General features: G+C 42.0%; 1 protein-coding gene and 1 pseudogene across 2 annotated transcripts in view; both read right to left on the reverse strand.

Annotated features, from left to right (window-relative positions):
• CCNI (cyclin I) overlaps window positions 1-5219 on the reverse strand; it is a 29389-nt gene extending 24170 nt beyond the window's left edge. For both annotated transcript variants that reach the window (XM_003265785.4, XM_030819031.1), the window contains exon 1: window positions 4429-5219. In XM_003265785.4, coding sequence (XP_003265833.1) covers window positions 4429-4500 — 72 coding nt within the window. In that variant the 5' untranslated portion in view covers window positions 4501-5219. The remainder of the gene's footprint in view (window positions 1-4428) is intronic.
• A 6064-nt stretch (window positions 5220-11283) lies between these two features.
• On the reverse strand, window positions 11284-12325 carry LOC100604786 (annotated as a pseudogene).
• Window positions 12326-18208: the final 5883 nt, after the last annotated feature.

Raw genomic sequence — 18208 nt, forward strand, 5'->3', positions numbered from 1 at the left:
TACAATTAAAGCAGTGCTTAGAAATAAATTAATACCTGAAAATGCCTGTCCTAAAAAAGGATATCTCAAATAGCCTGATCTTCCACCTTAAGATAATGGAAAAAGAAGAGTAAACTGTTCCTAAAGCAAGACAGAAGCAAGGAAATACTAAATATTAGAACGGAAATTAATGAAGTAGAGAATACAAAAACAGGAGTGAAAAGTCAATGAAACCAGAAGCTGATTCTTTGAAAAGATCAAAATGGACAAACCTTTAGCCAGCTAGACTGACCACGAAAATACAGAGGACAAATTACTAAAATCAAGACTAAAAAGAAGACACTACCTACCTTACAGAAATAAAAAGAATTATGAAGGAATTTATGAACAATTGTGTGCAACTAAATTGGAAAATTTAGATGAAATGGCCCAGTTCCCAGAAATACAAAATATCAAAACTTAGGAAGTAAAAAGCTGCACTGGTGAGATGATTCCAAAAAAACAAGAAAGAAAGAAAGAAAAAAGCTGAGTATTTGTAAAACCAAAGATCTAAACAGTTAATTTTTTAAAGCACTGCCAAAGAAAAATCCATGCCCAGATGGCTTCACTGGTTAATTCTACCAACCATTTTCAGAAAAACGAATAGCCATCTTTACAAATTCTTCCCAACTTATTCTTTGAAGCCAGTTATTACCCTGCTACCAAAACCAGACACACATCACTAGAAAACTACAAATTAGTATTTATTCTGAATATAAATGCAAAATTTCTCAACAAAACACTAGCAAACTGAATCCAGCAATATAAAAAAAGGATTATATACCATAACCAAGTGGGATTTGTTCCAGGAATGCAAGCTTGTTTTAATATTCAGAAATCAATGCAATACAACCGAGAAAAAAAAAAAAGAATCACTCTTTACTCACTCTAGAGAAAGCTAACAAAGAAAAAGTAAAAAGTGGCAAAATTTCCTTAAACTTTTAAAAACAGGACAGAAGGCAGGGCATGGTGGCGCCTGCTTGTGATCCCAGAACTTTGTGAGGCAGGAGAGGAGCACTTGAGGCCAGGAGTTTGAGACCAGCCTGGACAACAGAGCGAGATCCCTGTCTCCACCAAAAAAAAAAAAAAAAATTTAAATTAGCCAGGCATGATGTCACACACCTGCGTGTAGTCTCAGCTACTCAGGAGGCTCAGGTGGGAGGATTACGTAAGCCCAGGAGCTCGAGGCTGCAGTCAGCTATGATTACACCACCTCACTCCAGCCTGGGTAACAAAGTGAGACCCAATCTCTTAAAAAAAAAAAAAAAAAAATTAACATGGGATACAAATAATTGCAAGACAAAAACAATGGGGGATACTTTTGGGGATGTTGCAGATTAAATGAGGCCATAGAAAAATGGGCCACACGGGGTGGCTCATGCCTGTAATCCCAGCACTTTGGGAGGCCAAGAGTTCAAGGCCAGCCTGGCCAACATGGTAAGACCCATCTCTACTAAAAACACAAAAATGAGCCGGGCGTAGCGATGCACGCCTGTGGCCCCAGCCACTCGGCAGGCTGAGGCAGAAGAATCGCTTGAACCCAGGATGTGGAGGTTGCATTGAGCCGAGATCATGCCACTGAATTCCAACCTGGACGACACAGGGAGACTCTGTCTCAAAAAAAAAAAAAAAAAAGAAAAAAGAAAAAAAAGAAACTGCAATACCTGACCCTCAACTAGATGCTGTACTGGAAGGAGACAAATGGTGTAAAGGTCATCATTGGGTCAAATGAGATAATTGGGACGGTAGATTACACAAGTCAATGTATCGAATGCTAAATTTACCAAAATTGAAAATTTTGCTGTGATTCTGTAAGAGAATATTACTATTCTTGTGAAATATTTAGCAGTCTAGAGTCATAATGTATGTTCTACATAAAGAGAGAAGAAAAGACAAGACTAATAAGACATACTATGATACAGAAAGCATGGGCTTGGCTTTTCTCTTACTGACCGTGCACAGGCCTATTTTCTAATGGGTAAAACACATTTTGAGTTGGATTAATAAATTCTTCTAAGAAATAAAATGCAAACATTTAAAATACAATTTTACTGTTTTAACAGAACTATATAGTTATGTTTTGTTACTGTATGCCTATTGTTGGTTACATCCAACTTTGCATGCTTTTTCAGAAAAGCAGGAAATAACAAAAGACTGTAATGTTAGTTGGCATATTCTACACGCATCAAACTTTATGCCAGTTTCACATTTCTCCTCCCATTCTCTCAATTGCTGCTGCTTCTTTCTCCACGGTTATCAAATAGCTTAACGTCTGAGGTAATAGTTTATAAAAGACTTATTGTACAGCATAATTATTACAGATATACATACAGGGCCCCCTGCTCCTCTGAGGAAAAGTGCTGCACAGTGCTGGGTATACAATATAAACAACTTCACTAATATGTATTATTGTATTTGCTATCATCATCATACCAACTCCATTAATAATCGTGTACTAGTGCTGACTTCTGAATCTTAGTTCCTCTTCTGAAAGGAGGGATTAATGTGGCCATACAAGAAACTGAAGTTCTACTATTCCCTCCTTGACTTTATGCACTAGAAACAATGAATTAAAGGTATTTGCAATTCCAAGTGTAAGCTCTTTCCCAATCTCCATGGCTGTACAAGCACTGCTGTTTCATACCTCTAGCTCATACTTCCCTTCCTCAAGTAGCCATCAGTCTGTAAGATACTCCGGATTTGTGCAGTTGTGCCCTGCCTTGCAACATCTGTACTTGGACATAATTCTACTTTTACATTTAGTTGCTTTGTGATGATTATTGGTAAACTTGCCTTTCCTAATAATGAATTCTTTGATGTTAAATAGCTTCACTTGTAAACAGCTTAATAAGGAAAAGCACTGAGTGCTTACTATTTGACTACCTATTGTTCAAAGCGCTATGCCATATTAACTCATGTAATGTTCCCACAATTTGATGAAATTGTGGGAAGCCCTTTTTCTAGTTTTTTATTTTTCTTACTACACCATTTCAGCCATAATGTCCATTTTAAAGACGAAGAAACATACACAGGAAGATGAATATTCATTTTTAATGTATCACACAATCAAAGTAAAACACGGACACACTCAGCTTCCAATCTTGACCAAGACACATGCTAAGCTCCATTCTAACCTACTAGGATGTCACATTACCACATAAACTACCTGTAACTGCAGATCATTACTGAACTTCCCTAACACATGCTGACTGTATTAGTCTGCCCTTCATCGGTATCAAGAAATTTCTAGTCCAGGGACTCAATCTCTCGGAGATTCTCTGGTCCCAGATTAGCCAATCTAAATCTATTCCGTCCATTATTTAATCTATTTGTTCAATCCTTTCTATTTCATCTGCCACAAATGACCTGGAAAAGCTAGCAGCAGATAACAGTTATTTTAACAAACTCATTTTCAGGACAGAGACCACACAGCGTAGAGTCAGACTTAATTCTGGCTACTGGGTTTTAGCCGTGTTGCCTAAGGAGAAAGTTACTTAATCTTGTGGAGTCTCAGTTTTCCTCATCTGTAAGATGAGGCTCCTACTACCAGCCTTCGAGGGATTAAGTGAATTGCAAGCCACTTAGGAGAATGCCTGGCAGGTAATAAGCCTCAGCAAGTGTTATTTAACGTCATTACTGTAATACTCTGCTGCTCTAAGTCGAGTGGCTCCCCACTGACAGAATAAAACATAAACATTTTAGTTCAAACCCCTTCAGAGTCTGAATCCATCCTACCTCCCGAAACACCTTCCACTGTTTTGGTACCCAATTGTCAGCTTCTGCCAAAAGGATCTGTAACGGAGCCCCCTAGCTCCAGCGGAGGCCCCTTTGTCCTCCTTTCAAATTCCAGTTATTTAATCAAGCCTTTAGGGCGCAACTCAAATCTCACCTCCCCCGTATTCCCCCCACCCACCCGCCCCAAGCCCTGGGTAACGTTGCCCTCCCCCGAATTTCACAGCACCGGAGGTTGACCCCATTCATCTGGCATTCAGTCTGCTGTGCAAAGTTAGTAATCCTCCTGGTGTCCCCGCAGAATCGTTCAACCTGAGGGTGGGGGTGTGTCCCCTTCTTTGTGTATTAACACAGGCTCGTAGAGCCTCCAACACGCACTACAGAGTAGCTCATTTGCCGCTGCCACAAAAATAGTTACTCGCTGACAGAAAAATTGGCCCGAAAAGGAATGCAGTAGTGCCGTTTTCAAGTGGGCAGGTGCCGGGTCGGTTTGGGCCGGAGAGGACGAAGAGGGGGGCCCCGAGGTTCCCCGGGCTGGGGGATGCGGGGAGGGTGATTCTGCGGCAAGCAGCACACGGCGACGGGCGCTGCCACTGGGGCGGCGCGGGGGGAGCAGTGGGGCCCCAGCGCCGACGCCGGCCGCGGAGACGCGACGAGCCCCCCGCCCCCGCCCCTCACCTTCTCCTCCTCTTCCTCCTCCTCCTCCTCCCCGGCAGAGCTGTAGGCCTCACAGTGGTGACGCGGGGTCATCCGGGGGCCCGTTACCACCTCATTCTCCTAGGCGCGCGGAGGCGGTGCGCGCGGGACGACGGGGCCAACTGAGGAGGGAGAAGAGGGGGAAGCGGGTCGGGGGGCGCGGGCGCTGGCGTTCGAGCGGGACGCACGGCTGCAGCCGCTGGGTCGGTCAGCGAATTAGTTCCATGATGACCCCCGGCCTGAGGCCGCCGCCGCTCGAGCCCGGGTGGGGAGGGGGCTCCCTCTCGCCATAGGGCGGCGGGGGCCGGGGAGAGGCGGGGGGTGAGACCGGCTCTGCCCCTGCCCGGGGAAAGCGCCTCCTAGGAGAAATGGTGAAAGGGGGGGAGGGGGAAAAAGAAAAGAAAAAAAAAAAAAAGAAAGGGGAAAGGGGGGAAAAATAAGAAAAAGCGAGACAGAGGCGCTGCCGCGTCCACTCGCGGGGAAGGCTGGGAGGGAGGGGAAGGGAGGAAGAAGTGCCGGCTTCCTCGGCTCCGCCCTCGCGGACCGATTCCTAGACTCGCCCACTCCTTGTAAACTACGCGGAATTGATCTTTCACCCTTCCTCTTCCTCCCCGCCGCCTTCCCGGTCCAACGAAAGTACAGAGAAGTGCGGCCGAAAGGAGACGGGCTGGGGAAGTCGTTGGCACTAGGATGGAAGGAGGAAGGACATTTTCTGGGGGGCTAAGAAAAACCTAAAGTCCGTGGACTCATTTTCCTTGAAGGAGCGGAAGGGTTGCTTGCAGACCGCACGGTGACGTCAGCGTCTCCCGGCCCCACTGAGGGGGCGTGCGGTGGCAGGAGAGTGCGCTGCGCATGCGCCTGGGGAAGAAAGAAGCGGCGGAGCCCTGCGCTTGGGGGAGGGGATCTCACGGTCCGCTCCTGTGGTCCAGCTTTAGGGCAGCTTGGTTTTATCTAGCCCTACTCGTCTCCAAGCTCTTAGAAGGATTCACTGGGAAGGGGCTACTGATCTCTTGGGTGGAGATCTTGCAGATTTGTTGACCTGGCAAAATATTATGTGTTCTCTTCTTACCGTTGACATGTAAATAGAATTGCGGTTTTTCTCGCTGCCACATCGTATGGGTGGAGGGAGATTCTAAAGGGTTTTAGAAATTGGAAAATTAGGGAGAATCAAATCATGGGTGCTTAAGGCCTCAGTGAAACACTATAAATTATGCTGCTGACGGCGAGGAACCTGCTTGGCAATGCGCCAAGGGGATTTTATCCACTTAACCAACACGTCTGAGTATTTCTGAATAGGTTTTATTACGAGGTGCTTAACGAATGTGTGGTGACATAAATGGGTTTTATTTGGGGTTCTGTTAGTACAAACGGTAACTTTTTGCTATTTTAATTGTTTTAATTATTTAAAAATATGTAGTATTACAGAGTTTTGAAAGAGGAAGAGCTAGATTTCAACCATTTATAGAAGTCTCGTTTGTTTTTTCCATTTCTTTTATATAGTTATTTTAACTGTCAGTGAAAAAACATGTATTGAGCTTATTTAGTGGCCAGACTCTTAGCAAACTGGAAGTAGCCAAGACAGACATAGCTCCTGCCTTCATGGAGTTAACAGTCCAAACAGGATAAACCGTTGAGCTAATTATCACTATGTAAAATTACCAAGTACATTTACTTGTTTACTTGTGCATATATCCCCTCCCTAGAATATAAGGTCGCAAACGGCAGGGATCTTGCGTGTTTTGTTTCACCCTCTACCCCTGCGTATTAAAGGCTCTCAATATTTGATCAAGTAAACAATTCTGGTATCAAAACCATTAAGATGGAAAATCGCCGGCTGCTATGGAAACATTTGCCTTTCGCCTGGTTTGGGATATCAGAGAAGGTTTTTCTGAAGAAGTGACATTTAAGATGAGACTTGAAACCACTGGGCAAAGAATGATACAAGCAGAGGAGGTTATGGGAAAAGGCTCCGAAGCTGAGACGTTCTAAAAATCTCTGAAAGCTAGTGCGGCTGGCCCTCAGACAACTGAGGCAGGATGTGGAAGCAGAGGACAGATGCCGTAGAACAGAAGAAGGAATGGGAAGTCCCATGGGAAGCCCTAGGAGGATTTCAAGTGGGTTGTATCCTTTTTTTTTTTTCTTCTTCTTTTCACTTCATGTAGCCTATTATTATATGGTCTTCATTCAACAAAGCCACCATTTTTCTGCATGTTACTCTTGAGAGTGTAGCATTTATGCATAATACTATTGAGAGTGTGACGTAATTCCATTGTTGCTTCTGATTCTCACTCCAATAAGAATAATGCAAATTCCACTCCTAAATATATGCCCAAGAGAAATGAAAATATTTGTCCATGCAAAAACTTTTTTTTACAAATGTTAGCATTATTCATAATAGCCAAAGATGAAACAACCTAAATGTTCATCAGCTGGCGCATGTATAAATCAAATGTGATACATCTATATACAATCAAATTTTTATTTGTAAGAGATGGGGTCTGGCTCCGTGGCGCAGGTTGGAGTGCCATGAGACTTCCTATGTTGTCCAGGCTGGTCTCAAACTCCTGGCCTCTAGCAATTCTCCCTCCTCAGCCTGAAAGTGATGGGATTACAAGCATGAGCCATCACACCCTACCTATACAATGGAATCTTATTGGGCCATAAAAAGAAAATACTAATACGTGCTATAACATGCATAACCTTTGAAAGCAGTATGCTAAATGAAAGAAGCCAATCACAAAAGACCACATATTATATGATTCCACCTATATGAATGTCCAGAATAGGCAAATATATAGAGACAGAAAGTAAGGAAGTGGTTGCTTAGGGCTAGGGACAAGCATGGGATTAGGGGATGATAGTTAAATGATATGGGAGTTTCTTTTTTTCTTTTTTTTTTTTTTGGAAAGAAGGTCTTGCTCTGTCACCCAGGCTGCAGGCTGGAGTGCAATGGCGTGAACATGGCTCACTGTAGCCTTGACCTCCAGGATCGAGCAATCCTCCTGCCTCAGCCTCCTGTATAGCTGGAACCACAGGTGCATGCCTCTATGCCCAACTAAATTTTTAAGGTTTCTTTTTGAGGTGAGAAAAATGTTCTGAGATTGATTGTGTTGATGGTTGCACAACTCTGAATATTCAGGTTGAGTATTATCCAAAATATTTGAGACCAGAAGTATTTTGAATTTTAGACTTTTTTTTTCAGTTTTGGAAATGTTTGCATTAAATTATATACTTACTGGTTGAGCAACCTAGTCTGGAAATCCAAAATGAGCATTTCCTTTGAGTGTCATGTTGGCACTCAAAAAGTTTTGGATTTTGGAGCATTTCAGATTTTTGTATTAGGGATACGCAACCTGTACTAAAAACCATTGAATTGTACACTTTAAATGTATTACTTCTATGGTGTTTGAATTATATAATAAGAAAGCTGCTACCCAAAAAATGAAAAAATAATTCAATTAACATCTTCATTCATAACCTCTTTGGGGCTATTCCTAGGTCCAACAATATTATGTTTTTATGGCTTTTACTGAATACCAATTGCCAGTTGCAAGGCAGAAGATTAAACCAATTAAAATTTACCAGGAGTCTTTAAGAGCTCCCATTTAATTATATATGTATCCTTATTAAAACTATCTTACTGCCTATGAGATTGCCAGTGACAATTTAATCTACATTACTATAAATATAATTACAAGTAATTAATAGGTGGATAAGTAACTAGTTGCAGTTGTCTGAACAAAAAATACGGATATTTTCTTTCTTTCTTTTTTTTTTTTTTTTGAGACAAGGTCTCGCCCTGTCACCCAGGTTGGAGTGCAGTGGTGTGATCTCAGCTCACTGCAGCCTCAACTTTGTAGGCTCAAGCGATCCTTCCACCTCAGACTTCTAAGTAGCTGGGAATACAGGTGTGCACCACCATGCCCAGCTAACTTTAGTATTTTTTGTAGAGACAGGGTTTTGTCATGTTGCCCAGGCTGATCTTCAATGTCAGGGCTCAAGCAATCCACCTACCTCAGCCTCCCAAAGTGCTGGGATGACATGCATGAGCCACTGTGCACAACCAATATGGACATTCTTGTTCTTCAGTATTCATTTGTAAGACCATACTTTAATTCACTTTTTGTTTTGTTTTGTTTTTGAGACAGAGTCTCACTCTTGTCGCCCAGGCTGGAGTGCAATGGTGGAATCTCAGTTCACTGCAACCTCCATCTCCCAGGTTTAAGCGATTCTTCTGCCTCAGCCTCCTGAGTAGCTGGGATTAAGGCGCGCACCACCACGCCTGGCTAATTTTTGTATTTTTAGTAGAGACAGTTTCACCATGTTGGTCAGGCTGGTCTCGAACTCCTAATCTCAGGTAATCCTCCTGCCTCGGCCTTCCAAAGTGCTGGGATTACAGGCTTGAGCCACTGTGCCTGGCCATATTTTTTTTAATAACTAATAATTGTTTTTACAATGAATTGTAGTTGTAAAAAATCAAAAGTTTATGAAATTCCCCGAGAAAATAAATAAGACATATAAAGAAGACATATTATCCGTGTATTGGTAAATAATTTGTATTTAGTAATTCTAAATAGTAAAGTCAGACTACCATTCTACATGGCATTTCTAGGTGTGGTAGTTCATGCCTGTCATCGCTTTGGGAGACCAAGGTGGGAGGATCATTAAGCCCAGGAGTTTGCACCAGCCTGGGCAACACAGAAAAACCATGTCTCTGAAAAAAAAAGGAGAAAGAGAATAATAATAACTAATACATGTTGATCACTCACTACGTACCAAACATTATACTAAGCATTTTTATTGCATTCTTTTGTGTTTATCCCCACAGCACTCCTCTATAGTAGGTATTTTTGTTGTTCCTATTTTACAAAAGATAAAGAGGTAAAGTATATCCCAATATTGATCACATAGCTTAGAGGGGCACAGCCAGGATTCAAACCCAGGTTGACTGTCTCCAAAGCATGGTATGCTTTCAATCACTGCTCTTTACTGCCTCTGCCTTGGAAGTTTCTGGCTTGCACTAAATTTTAGGACAAAAATAGTCACCTTATGGTGATTTTTGGCTTGTGTTTAATCTTAAATATTTTTAAAAATCTAATATGCAGTTATTTGTGTGTCTAAAGAGTAGATTTTTACTGGAAAAGGATTTCAGGCTTGTTTTATTTCAAGAATATTAAATCTTGAAATTAAACTATACCTTGCTTCAAAATCTTGAAATTTATTTCAAGAATATTAAATCTTGAAATTAAACTATATCTTGCTTCAAATCACAGAGGAGCAGAGTAAGGAAGCACGTGAGAAACAGCTATCAGAATAAAGACAGTGGGCGGGTGTGATGTTTCATGCCTGTAAGCCCAGCACTTTGGGAGGCTGAGGCAGGCGGATCACTTGAGGCCAGAAGTTTGAGACTACCCTGGCCAACATGGCAAAAACCCGTCTCTACTAAAAATACAAAAAGTTAGCCGGGCACGGTGGTGTGTGCCTGTAATCCCAGCTACTCTGGAGGCTGAGTCAGGAGAGTCGTTTGAACCTGGGAGGCAGAGGTTGCAATGAGCTGAGATAGCGCCACTGCACTCTAGCATTGGTGACAGAGAGACACCCTGTCTCAAAAAAAAAAAAAAAAAAGTATAAAGACTGTTCTGTAATGCAAAGTAGTGTAAAGTGAGACCTCTTCAGAAGTCTAGGAAAATGGAAGGGAATCAAATTGATGGCCAGGAAGTGGTTCGCTATCATTAAATGTTTCTAGAAATACTGCCTACATTTTTAGGAGTAAAGAAAGCAAGGCTATTTCATGTTTAATGACAGAAGCTTCTATTCTCTTTTGTCCTAAATGACATTTTTAGATGTTTCCACAAGACAATTTATGAAGGTACTATCTTGTAGGAGAGATATTAAAGCCTACAGGAACAAAGGAAATTATTTACTGTCATAATCACTTAGCATCTGCCCACACTTTAGGATTCTTTTAACAACTTCTAAAATATTTTTCATTTCTCTATACAGAGATAGAATGTAAGAGGAGTAAATGTTCTAAACCAACTTGGCATCAAGATATTAAGAGAAATAAAAGTCCCCATTCACCAAATAATATAAAGACCTCCTCCTTAATATTAAGTGGGGAAAGTGCTCAGAGGGAATAAGTCAAGTAAGCCTCAAGCTGCCTTTTTTTTTTTTTTTTTTCAGAGACAAGTGAACATTTATTTTTGTGCCTTTCTTCCTGTGTGTATTTCAAGTCTTTTTCAAAACAAGGTCCCAGGAATCTCCAGATTCAATTGTGTCCCTGGGCTTGGTCGACTGCTGCAGGAGTCTTAGGGAACCTTGTACAAATGCTAGAGTTACTCATTTACCAACATTAAACCCTAGGATAGAAGATGCAACAAAAGCAGGACTTCTTCTTCCATGGAATATGCTGATTTCAGACGAGGCGGCAGCCAATGTAGAAAATGCTGAAATTTTTCCTTGGAACTGGACTGTGATGAGAGGTGCTTGCCATGAACATAAGCTACTGTCTTTTCTTTTCTTTTTTTTTTTTTTTTGAGACAGAGTTTCACTCTTGTTGCCCAGGCTGAAGTGCAATGGTGTGATCTCTGCTCACCACAACCTCTGCCTCCCGGGTTCAAGCGATTCTCCTGCCTCAGCCTCCCGAGTAGCTGGGTTTACAGGCATGTGCCACCATGCCCGGCTAATTTTTGTATTTTTAGTAGAGATGGGGTTTCTCCATATTGGTCAGGCTGGTCTCAAACTCCCGACCTCAGGTGATCCTCCCACCTCAGCCTCCCAAAGTGCTGAGATTACAGGCGTGAACCACTGTTCCCGGCCAGCTACTGCCTTTGACCCTTCCTTTCCAGTGTTTGAAGATAAGGCAGGAAATAATCTTCTCTGAAGATACTTGATAAAAATTTCCAAAAAAACAAAAACGCGTGCTTCCACCTCATTGATAAAAATTTACTGCCGTTTGGCAACTGAGTCTAGTTCAGCTGGCGGATGAGCTGATTGATGCATTCACCCTGATAGCCAGCTGTGCCCATCTCCTTGAGGAAGCCCACTCTATTTTTGGTAGCACGACGGGCCACTGAGTGGTGGAAAGGGCACACGAACCATGAGCTCTCCTGGAAATGCTTCCCTAGGAAGGCAATTTCATGAATGAGGTCTTCCAAGCAAATGACACCAAACTTCCCCAGGTGCTTCTCAATCACTGTGCTTTTTGTCAGAGGGATGGTCTTATTCTTGACCTTGGCTTGTCCATGTTTCAAAATTCAAAATTCCTGGACAGACTTCAGATTTGGAAATCCCTAGGTCACATAAGGTTCCACTATACGCAGCATTTTTAGGTTCTTGGGGGTTGGCTTTTACAAAGACACCATTAAAATTTTTCTTTAGGCGAAGTCTTGCAATGGTTCTCTGCACCAGTAAAGTTATGCCATCAATCCTTTTGATGCACACGACAAAGGCCAAGGAATGTTTATCTGGCAATGCCAAGGCATGAGGTTTCACTTCTAGTGGTCTGAGACGCACCTTGTCATGTTTCTGCCGCCAGGAATCATGTTGGAATGATTCCAGTCGCTTAAACCTGAGCCCTTTTCCTTTCCTCTGCTCCTTCTTTGCCAAAAGTGCCTGCTTTGCCTGGGTGGCTTTGAGGCCTTGATAAGCCTTCCCCTTTTTCAGGAGATTTTCTGGAACCAAAGGGATTTTTCTTTGCCCTTGCTCCACCATCTTTCTAGTGTAGCAGCTACTGATTTTGCACAACCCCACTGCATGGGGAAGACAACACTCGCTCTGTTTACTTGACCATAGAGACATCAGTTCTAGCTGACGCTGGAGCACGCAGAGAGCCAGCCTGCATTTAGCAGCAGTGAGCCACTGAGGTCCTGCTAACCCTGATTCCTGCCAAAAGTTGCAGCGCTTCCAAGCTTTTTAGAGCCTGTGTCATTTACAAAACCCAGCCCTTTTCTTGTAAGTTAGTTTCATCACACTAGCGGTTTGGCTGTGGATAATAAAGTGCTTCCCACAATGCACCTACAGCTTCCGCTCTAGTGACGGTGCCGCACTTCCGGCGCGGCTCTGCTGCCGTCTCAAGCTGCTTTCTAAACTTGGGCCAATACTCAATATAAACTGGCTTTAGGTTTCTCATATTTAGGGAGTGATTTAGGAAAGTCTCACCAGAAGGGATCATTGGTTTCATGCTTCATTAAGAGGAGCCACAGAGATGAAACAGCAACCACCTATTTGAAAGTTGTATCTCAAAAGACTTCAGTAGAAACATTTGCCAAGGGAAAGAGTCAAAGTCTGTAAAACATTTGAAGAGATTTATTCTGATCCAAATAGGAGTGACCAATGGCCCAAGACGCAGTCTCAAGAGGTCCTAAGAACATGTGCCTAGGGTGGTAGCTTGGATTTATACAATTTAGGGAGACGGATCAATACATGTATGATGTACATTCGTCTGTCCAGAAAGGTGGGACAACTGGAAACAGGGAGGGTGGGGGGTGAGGGGATTCCAGGTAATAAGTGGACTCAAGGATTTTCTTTTCTTTCTCTATCTTTTTCTTTTTTTTCCTTCCTTTCTTTTTTTCTTTTTTTGAGACAGAGTCTTGCTCTGTCGCCCAGGCTGGAGTGCAGTGGCACGATGACAGCCCCACTGCAACCTCCACCTCCCAGGCTTAAGTGACTTTCAGTTTTCCTGCCTCAGCCTCCTGAGTAGCTGGGATTACAGGCGTGTGCCATCACGGCCAGCTAATTTTCATATTTTTTTAGTAGAGACGGTTTCACCATGTTGGCCAGGCTTGTCTCAAACTCTCGGCATGGTTGCTCCAGCCTCCCAAAGTGCTGGGATTAAAAGCTTGAGCCACCACACAGCCGATTCAAGGATTTTTGAATTGGCAATTAGTTGAAAGAATTAAATTGTTGTCTAAAAACCTAGAATCAGTCGAAATGAATGTCTGGGTTAAGATAAGGGGTTGTGGACACCAAGGTTCCCATTATGAGGCGAAGCCTACAGGTAGCAGGCTTCAGAGAGAACAGTCTGCAAGTGTTTCTTACCAGATTTTAGAAAGTGCGAGACTTCTGCTGATTTTCTCCTGGATTAGGAAAAAGTCCTGGAAAGGAAAGGGGATTCTCTAGAGAATGTAGATTTTCCCCACAAGAGACAGCTTTGCCGGGCTGTTTCTAGATATGGCAAAGAAACATGTTTGGGATTAAAATATTTTGATTTCCCTCTTTGTCTGTCATGTGATGTTATGCCAGTCAGGTTGGAAAACAATCCATGTTATCTGGTGTTAAATAAAACCCCTCTAATGAAACTTTATGGTTTATAGGGCGTGACTCCCCAGTCCCCTTACATAGGAATTTGGGCAAGAGAAGAAAAAGGTCAGAGTTTAGTTCTCACATTTTATTTATTTATTTTTAGTTGGGATAAAAATACATCATTAAAACAACTTATCATTTTACTCTTTTCCAGAACTGTTTTGAGTTGTCAAAGGACAAAGTTACAGCAAATTTAAAGACCTCAACTGGCTTTATTGCAATTCTAGAATCAGGCCACACTTATTTTATTATTTATTCCATAAAATACAACTTAAGTGTCCCAGTGAGCTGAGCAGAAGAGGTTGGCTTTATAGGCAGAGGACTGAAGCAAAAACAAAGAAAGAACTGGTCATTTCAAAGTCACTTTCCTTGTAAAGCAGGGACAGAGAGAACAATAGAAAAATGACTGATTGGTTAGCATCAAGTTATTTGGGGTTAAGGATTACAACAGAGGGAATTTTCTTGGGAGTGGTGGAATGCACACACTGTAGTCTCAGCTACTTGGGAGGCTGAGGCAGGAGGATTCCTTGAGTTCAGGAAATCAAGGTCAGTCTGGGGAAGGTAATGAAACACATCTCTTAAAAAATAAATATGAAAATAAAAAACTAAACCAGGGAGGACTTTATTATCATGCAGATTAAAACTGACCTATTTGGGAGATTAGCTGTTACCTCTCTCTCCTGATATCTCAGATAACAACTTAGTTTGGTGACATGAAACTTCAGCATGGTGACTGTTTTGATTTTTAGTCTAGTCCTTTGGGGCCTAGTGCAGGAGCTTAGTCCAAAACAATGGCCTCCTGTAATTTTTATTTAACAGAAGCAGGAACTACCAAATTTAGTATGTAATCAGACTATCAACACACACTTATCAAGCACTTGCGGGGAAAGATGTGTAGAGAAGGGTAAAAATCCTTCAAGTTTTATTTTAGTCTTCTCACACATATGTTCACTATAACACTTATTTCTTCTCAGTAAAGGAAAAGAATTATGTTTTGGGAGTCAATTTAAATTACCCACAATCAAGCCAGGAGCAGTGGCTCATGCCTGTAATCCCAGCACTCTGGGAGGCCAAGGCAGGAGGATTGTTTGAGCTCAGGTGTTGGAGACCAACCTGGGCAACATGGTGAAACCTTGTCTCTACCAAAAATACAAAAAATTAGCTGAGTGTGGTGGTGCACACCTGTGGTCCCAGCTACTCAGGGGGCTGAGGCAGCTGAGGTGGGAGGATCACTTGAACCTGGGAGGTAGAGGTTGCAGTGAGCAGAGATCTCGCCACTGCACTCTGACATGGGTGACAGAGTGAGACTTGTCTCAAAGTAAATAAATAAATAATCCACAATCAGGATTTCTAAGACTCATTCTTGGAAAACTAAGCTGCCTTTTTTTTTTTTTTATTATTATTATACTTTAAGTTCTAGGGTACATGTGCACAACGTGCAGGTTTGTTACATATGTATACATGTGCCATGTTGTATGGTGAGCTGCACCCATTAACTCGTCATTTACATTAGGTATATTTCCTAATGCTATCCCTCCCCGCTCCCCCAACCCCAAAACAGGCCCCGGTGTGTGATGTTCCCCTTCCTGTGTCCATGTGTTCTCATTGTTCATTTCCCACCTATGAGTGAGAACATGCGGTGTTTGGTTTTTTGTCCTTGCGAAAGTTTGCCGAGAATGATGGTTTCCAGCTTCATTCATGTCCCTACAAAGGACATGAACTCATCCTTTTTTATGGCTACATAGTATTCCATGGTGTATATGTGCCACATTTTCTTAATCCAGTCTATCGTTGTTGGACATTTGGGTTAGTTCCAAGTCTTTGCTATTGTGAATAGTGCCACAATAAACATACATGTGCATGTGTCTTTATAGCAGCATGATTTATAGTCCTTTGGGTATATACCCAGTAATGGGATGGCTGGGTCAAATGGTATTTCTAGTTCTAGATCCCTGAGGAATCACCACACTGACTTCCACAGGGATCTAGAAGTCCTGTTCAACAATGATTGAACTAGTTTACAGTCCCACCAACAGTGTAAAAGTGTTCCTATTTCTCCACATCCTCTCCAGCACCTGTTGTTTCCTGACTTTTTAATGATTGCCATTCTAACTGGTGTGAGATGGTATCTCATTGTGGTTTTGATTTGCATTTCTCTGATGACCAGTGATGATGAGCATTTTTTCACGTGTCTTTTGGCTGCATAAATGTCTTCATTTGAGAAGTATCTGTTCATATCCTTCGCCCACTTTTTGATGGGGTTGTTTGCTTTTTTCTTGTAAATTTGTTTGAGTTCATTGTAGATTCTGGATATTTGCCTTTTGTCAGATGAGTAGATTGCAAAAATTTTCTCCCATTCTGTAGGTTGCCTGTTCACTCTGATGGTAGTTTCTTTTGCTGTGCAGAAGCTCTTTAGTTTAATTAGATCCCATTTGTCAATTTTGGCTTTTGTTGCCATTGCTTTTTGTGTTTTAGACATGAAGTCCTTGCCCATGCCTATGTCCTGAATGGTATTACCTAGGTTTTCTTCTAGGGCTTTTATGGTTTTAGGTCTAACATTTAAGTCTTTAATCCTATTAGGAAAAGAGGAAGTCAAATTGTCCCTGTTTGCAGATGACATGATTGTATATCTAGAAAACCCCATCGTCTCAGGCCAAAATCTCCTTAAGCTGATAAGCAACTTCAGCCAAGTCTCACGATACAAAATCAATGTGCAAAAATCACAAGCATTCTTATACACCAATAACAGACAAGCAGAGAGCCAAATCATGAGTGAACTCCCATTCACAATTGCTTCAAAGAGAATAAAATACCTAGGAATCCAACTTACAAGGGATGTGAAGGATCTCTTCAAGGAGAACTACAAACCACTACTCAATGAAATAAAAGAGGATATAAACAAATGGAAGAACATTCCATGCTCATGGGTGTGAAGAATCAATATCATGAAAATGGCCATACCGCCCAAGGTAATTTATAGATTCAGTGCCGTCCCCATCAAGCTACCAATGACTTTCTTCTCAGAACTGGAAAAAACTACTTTAAAGTTCATATGGAACCAAAAAAGAGCCCACATTTCCAAGTCAATCCTAAGCCAAAAGAACAAAGCTGGAGGCATCACGCTACCTGACTTCAAACTATACCACAAGGCTACAGTAACCAAAACAGCACGGTACTGGTACCAAAACAGATATAGACCAATGGAACAGAACAGAACCCTCAGAAATAATGCCACATATCTACAACTATCTGATCTTTGACAAACCTGACAAAAACAAGAAATGGGGATAGGATTCCTGTTTAATAAATAGTGCTGGGAAAACTGGCTAGCCATATGTAGAAAGCTGAAACTGAATCCCTTCCTTACACCTTATACAAAAATTAATTCAAGATGGACTAAGCTGCCTTTATTATGAGATAGTGATTTAACAAATATTTGAGTCCCAGTTGCATACTGGGTTAGGCACTAAAAGAGATTCTAAGGTGAATAAAATATAGACCTGCTAATAAGAAACATAATTATTCATTCTTTAATTCAGCAACATTTGCTAGCTGTGTGACCTTGAGGCAAGTTACTCAGCTTTTTTGTTTTTGTCTTTGTTTTTTTTGTTTGTTTGTTTTTTTGAGACAGGGTCTTGCTCTGTCATCCAGCCTGGAATGCAGTCTCAGCCTCCCGGATTCAAGTGATCCTCCCACCTCAGCCTCTGGAGTAGCTGGGACTATAGGTGTGTGCCACCATGCCTGGATAATTTTTGTATTTTTGGTAGAGATGGAGTTTCACCATGTTGCCCAAGCTAATCTCAAACTCCTGGGCTCAAGGGATCCACCCACCTTGGCCTCCCAAAATGTTGGGATTACAGGCCTACTATGGCCTACTGAGTAGGCCTATGCATGGCCTACTCAGCTTTCTACAACTTGACCTGTTTCCTCATCTGTAAAATGGAGGTAATAATGTATCTCCTAGAGTCTTTATGACAATTAAATGGGATAATATTTGCAAAAGGCTTAGAACAATGTATGACACATAGGAAACCCTCATTTTTAGCTTAACTGTTGTAAGAGGTCTTTATGTGCTAGGCTTGAGTATGTGAGGTATTAATGATTTGCTGTGTAACAAACTACCTCAAAATATAGCTGCTTAAAACAACAAATATGTATTATCTCACACAGTTTCTGAGGCTCAAGAGCTCTAGCTAGGTGGTTCTGGCTCAGCATCTTTCATGAGGTTACTGTTAGTGTTGGCAAATCCATACAGGTCTGCAGCAACCTCAATTCTTGCCTCCTCAGAAGAAAGAATTTGACTGAGGGGCATAAGGCAAAGGTAGAGACTGAGGCAAGTTTTAGAGCAGGAGTGAAAGTTTATTAAAAATCAGGCCAGGCGCGGTGGCTCACGCCTGTAATCCTAGCACTTTGGGAGGCCAAGGCGGGCGGATCACCTAAGATCGGGAGTTCGAGACCA

Source organism: Nomascus leucogenys, chromosome 9, assembly GCF_006542625.1.
Source record: "Nomascus leucogenys isolate Asia chromosome 9, Asia_NLE_v1, whole genome shotgun sequence".
Taxonomy (NCBI): domain Eukaryota; kingdom Metazoa; phylum Chordata; class Mammalia; order Primates; family Hylobatidae; genus Nomascus; species Nomascus leucogenys.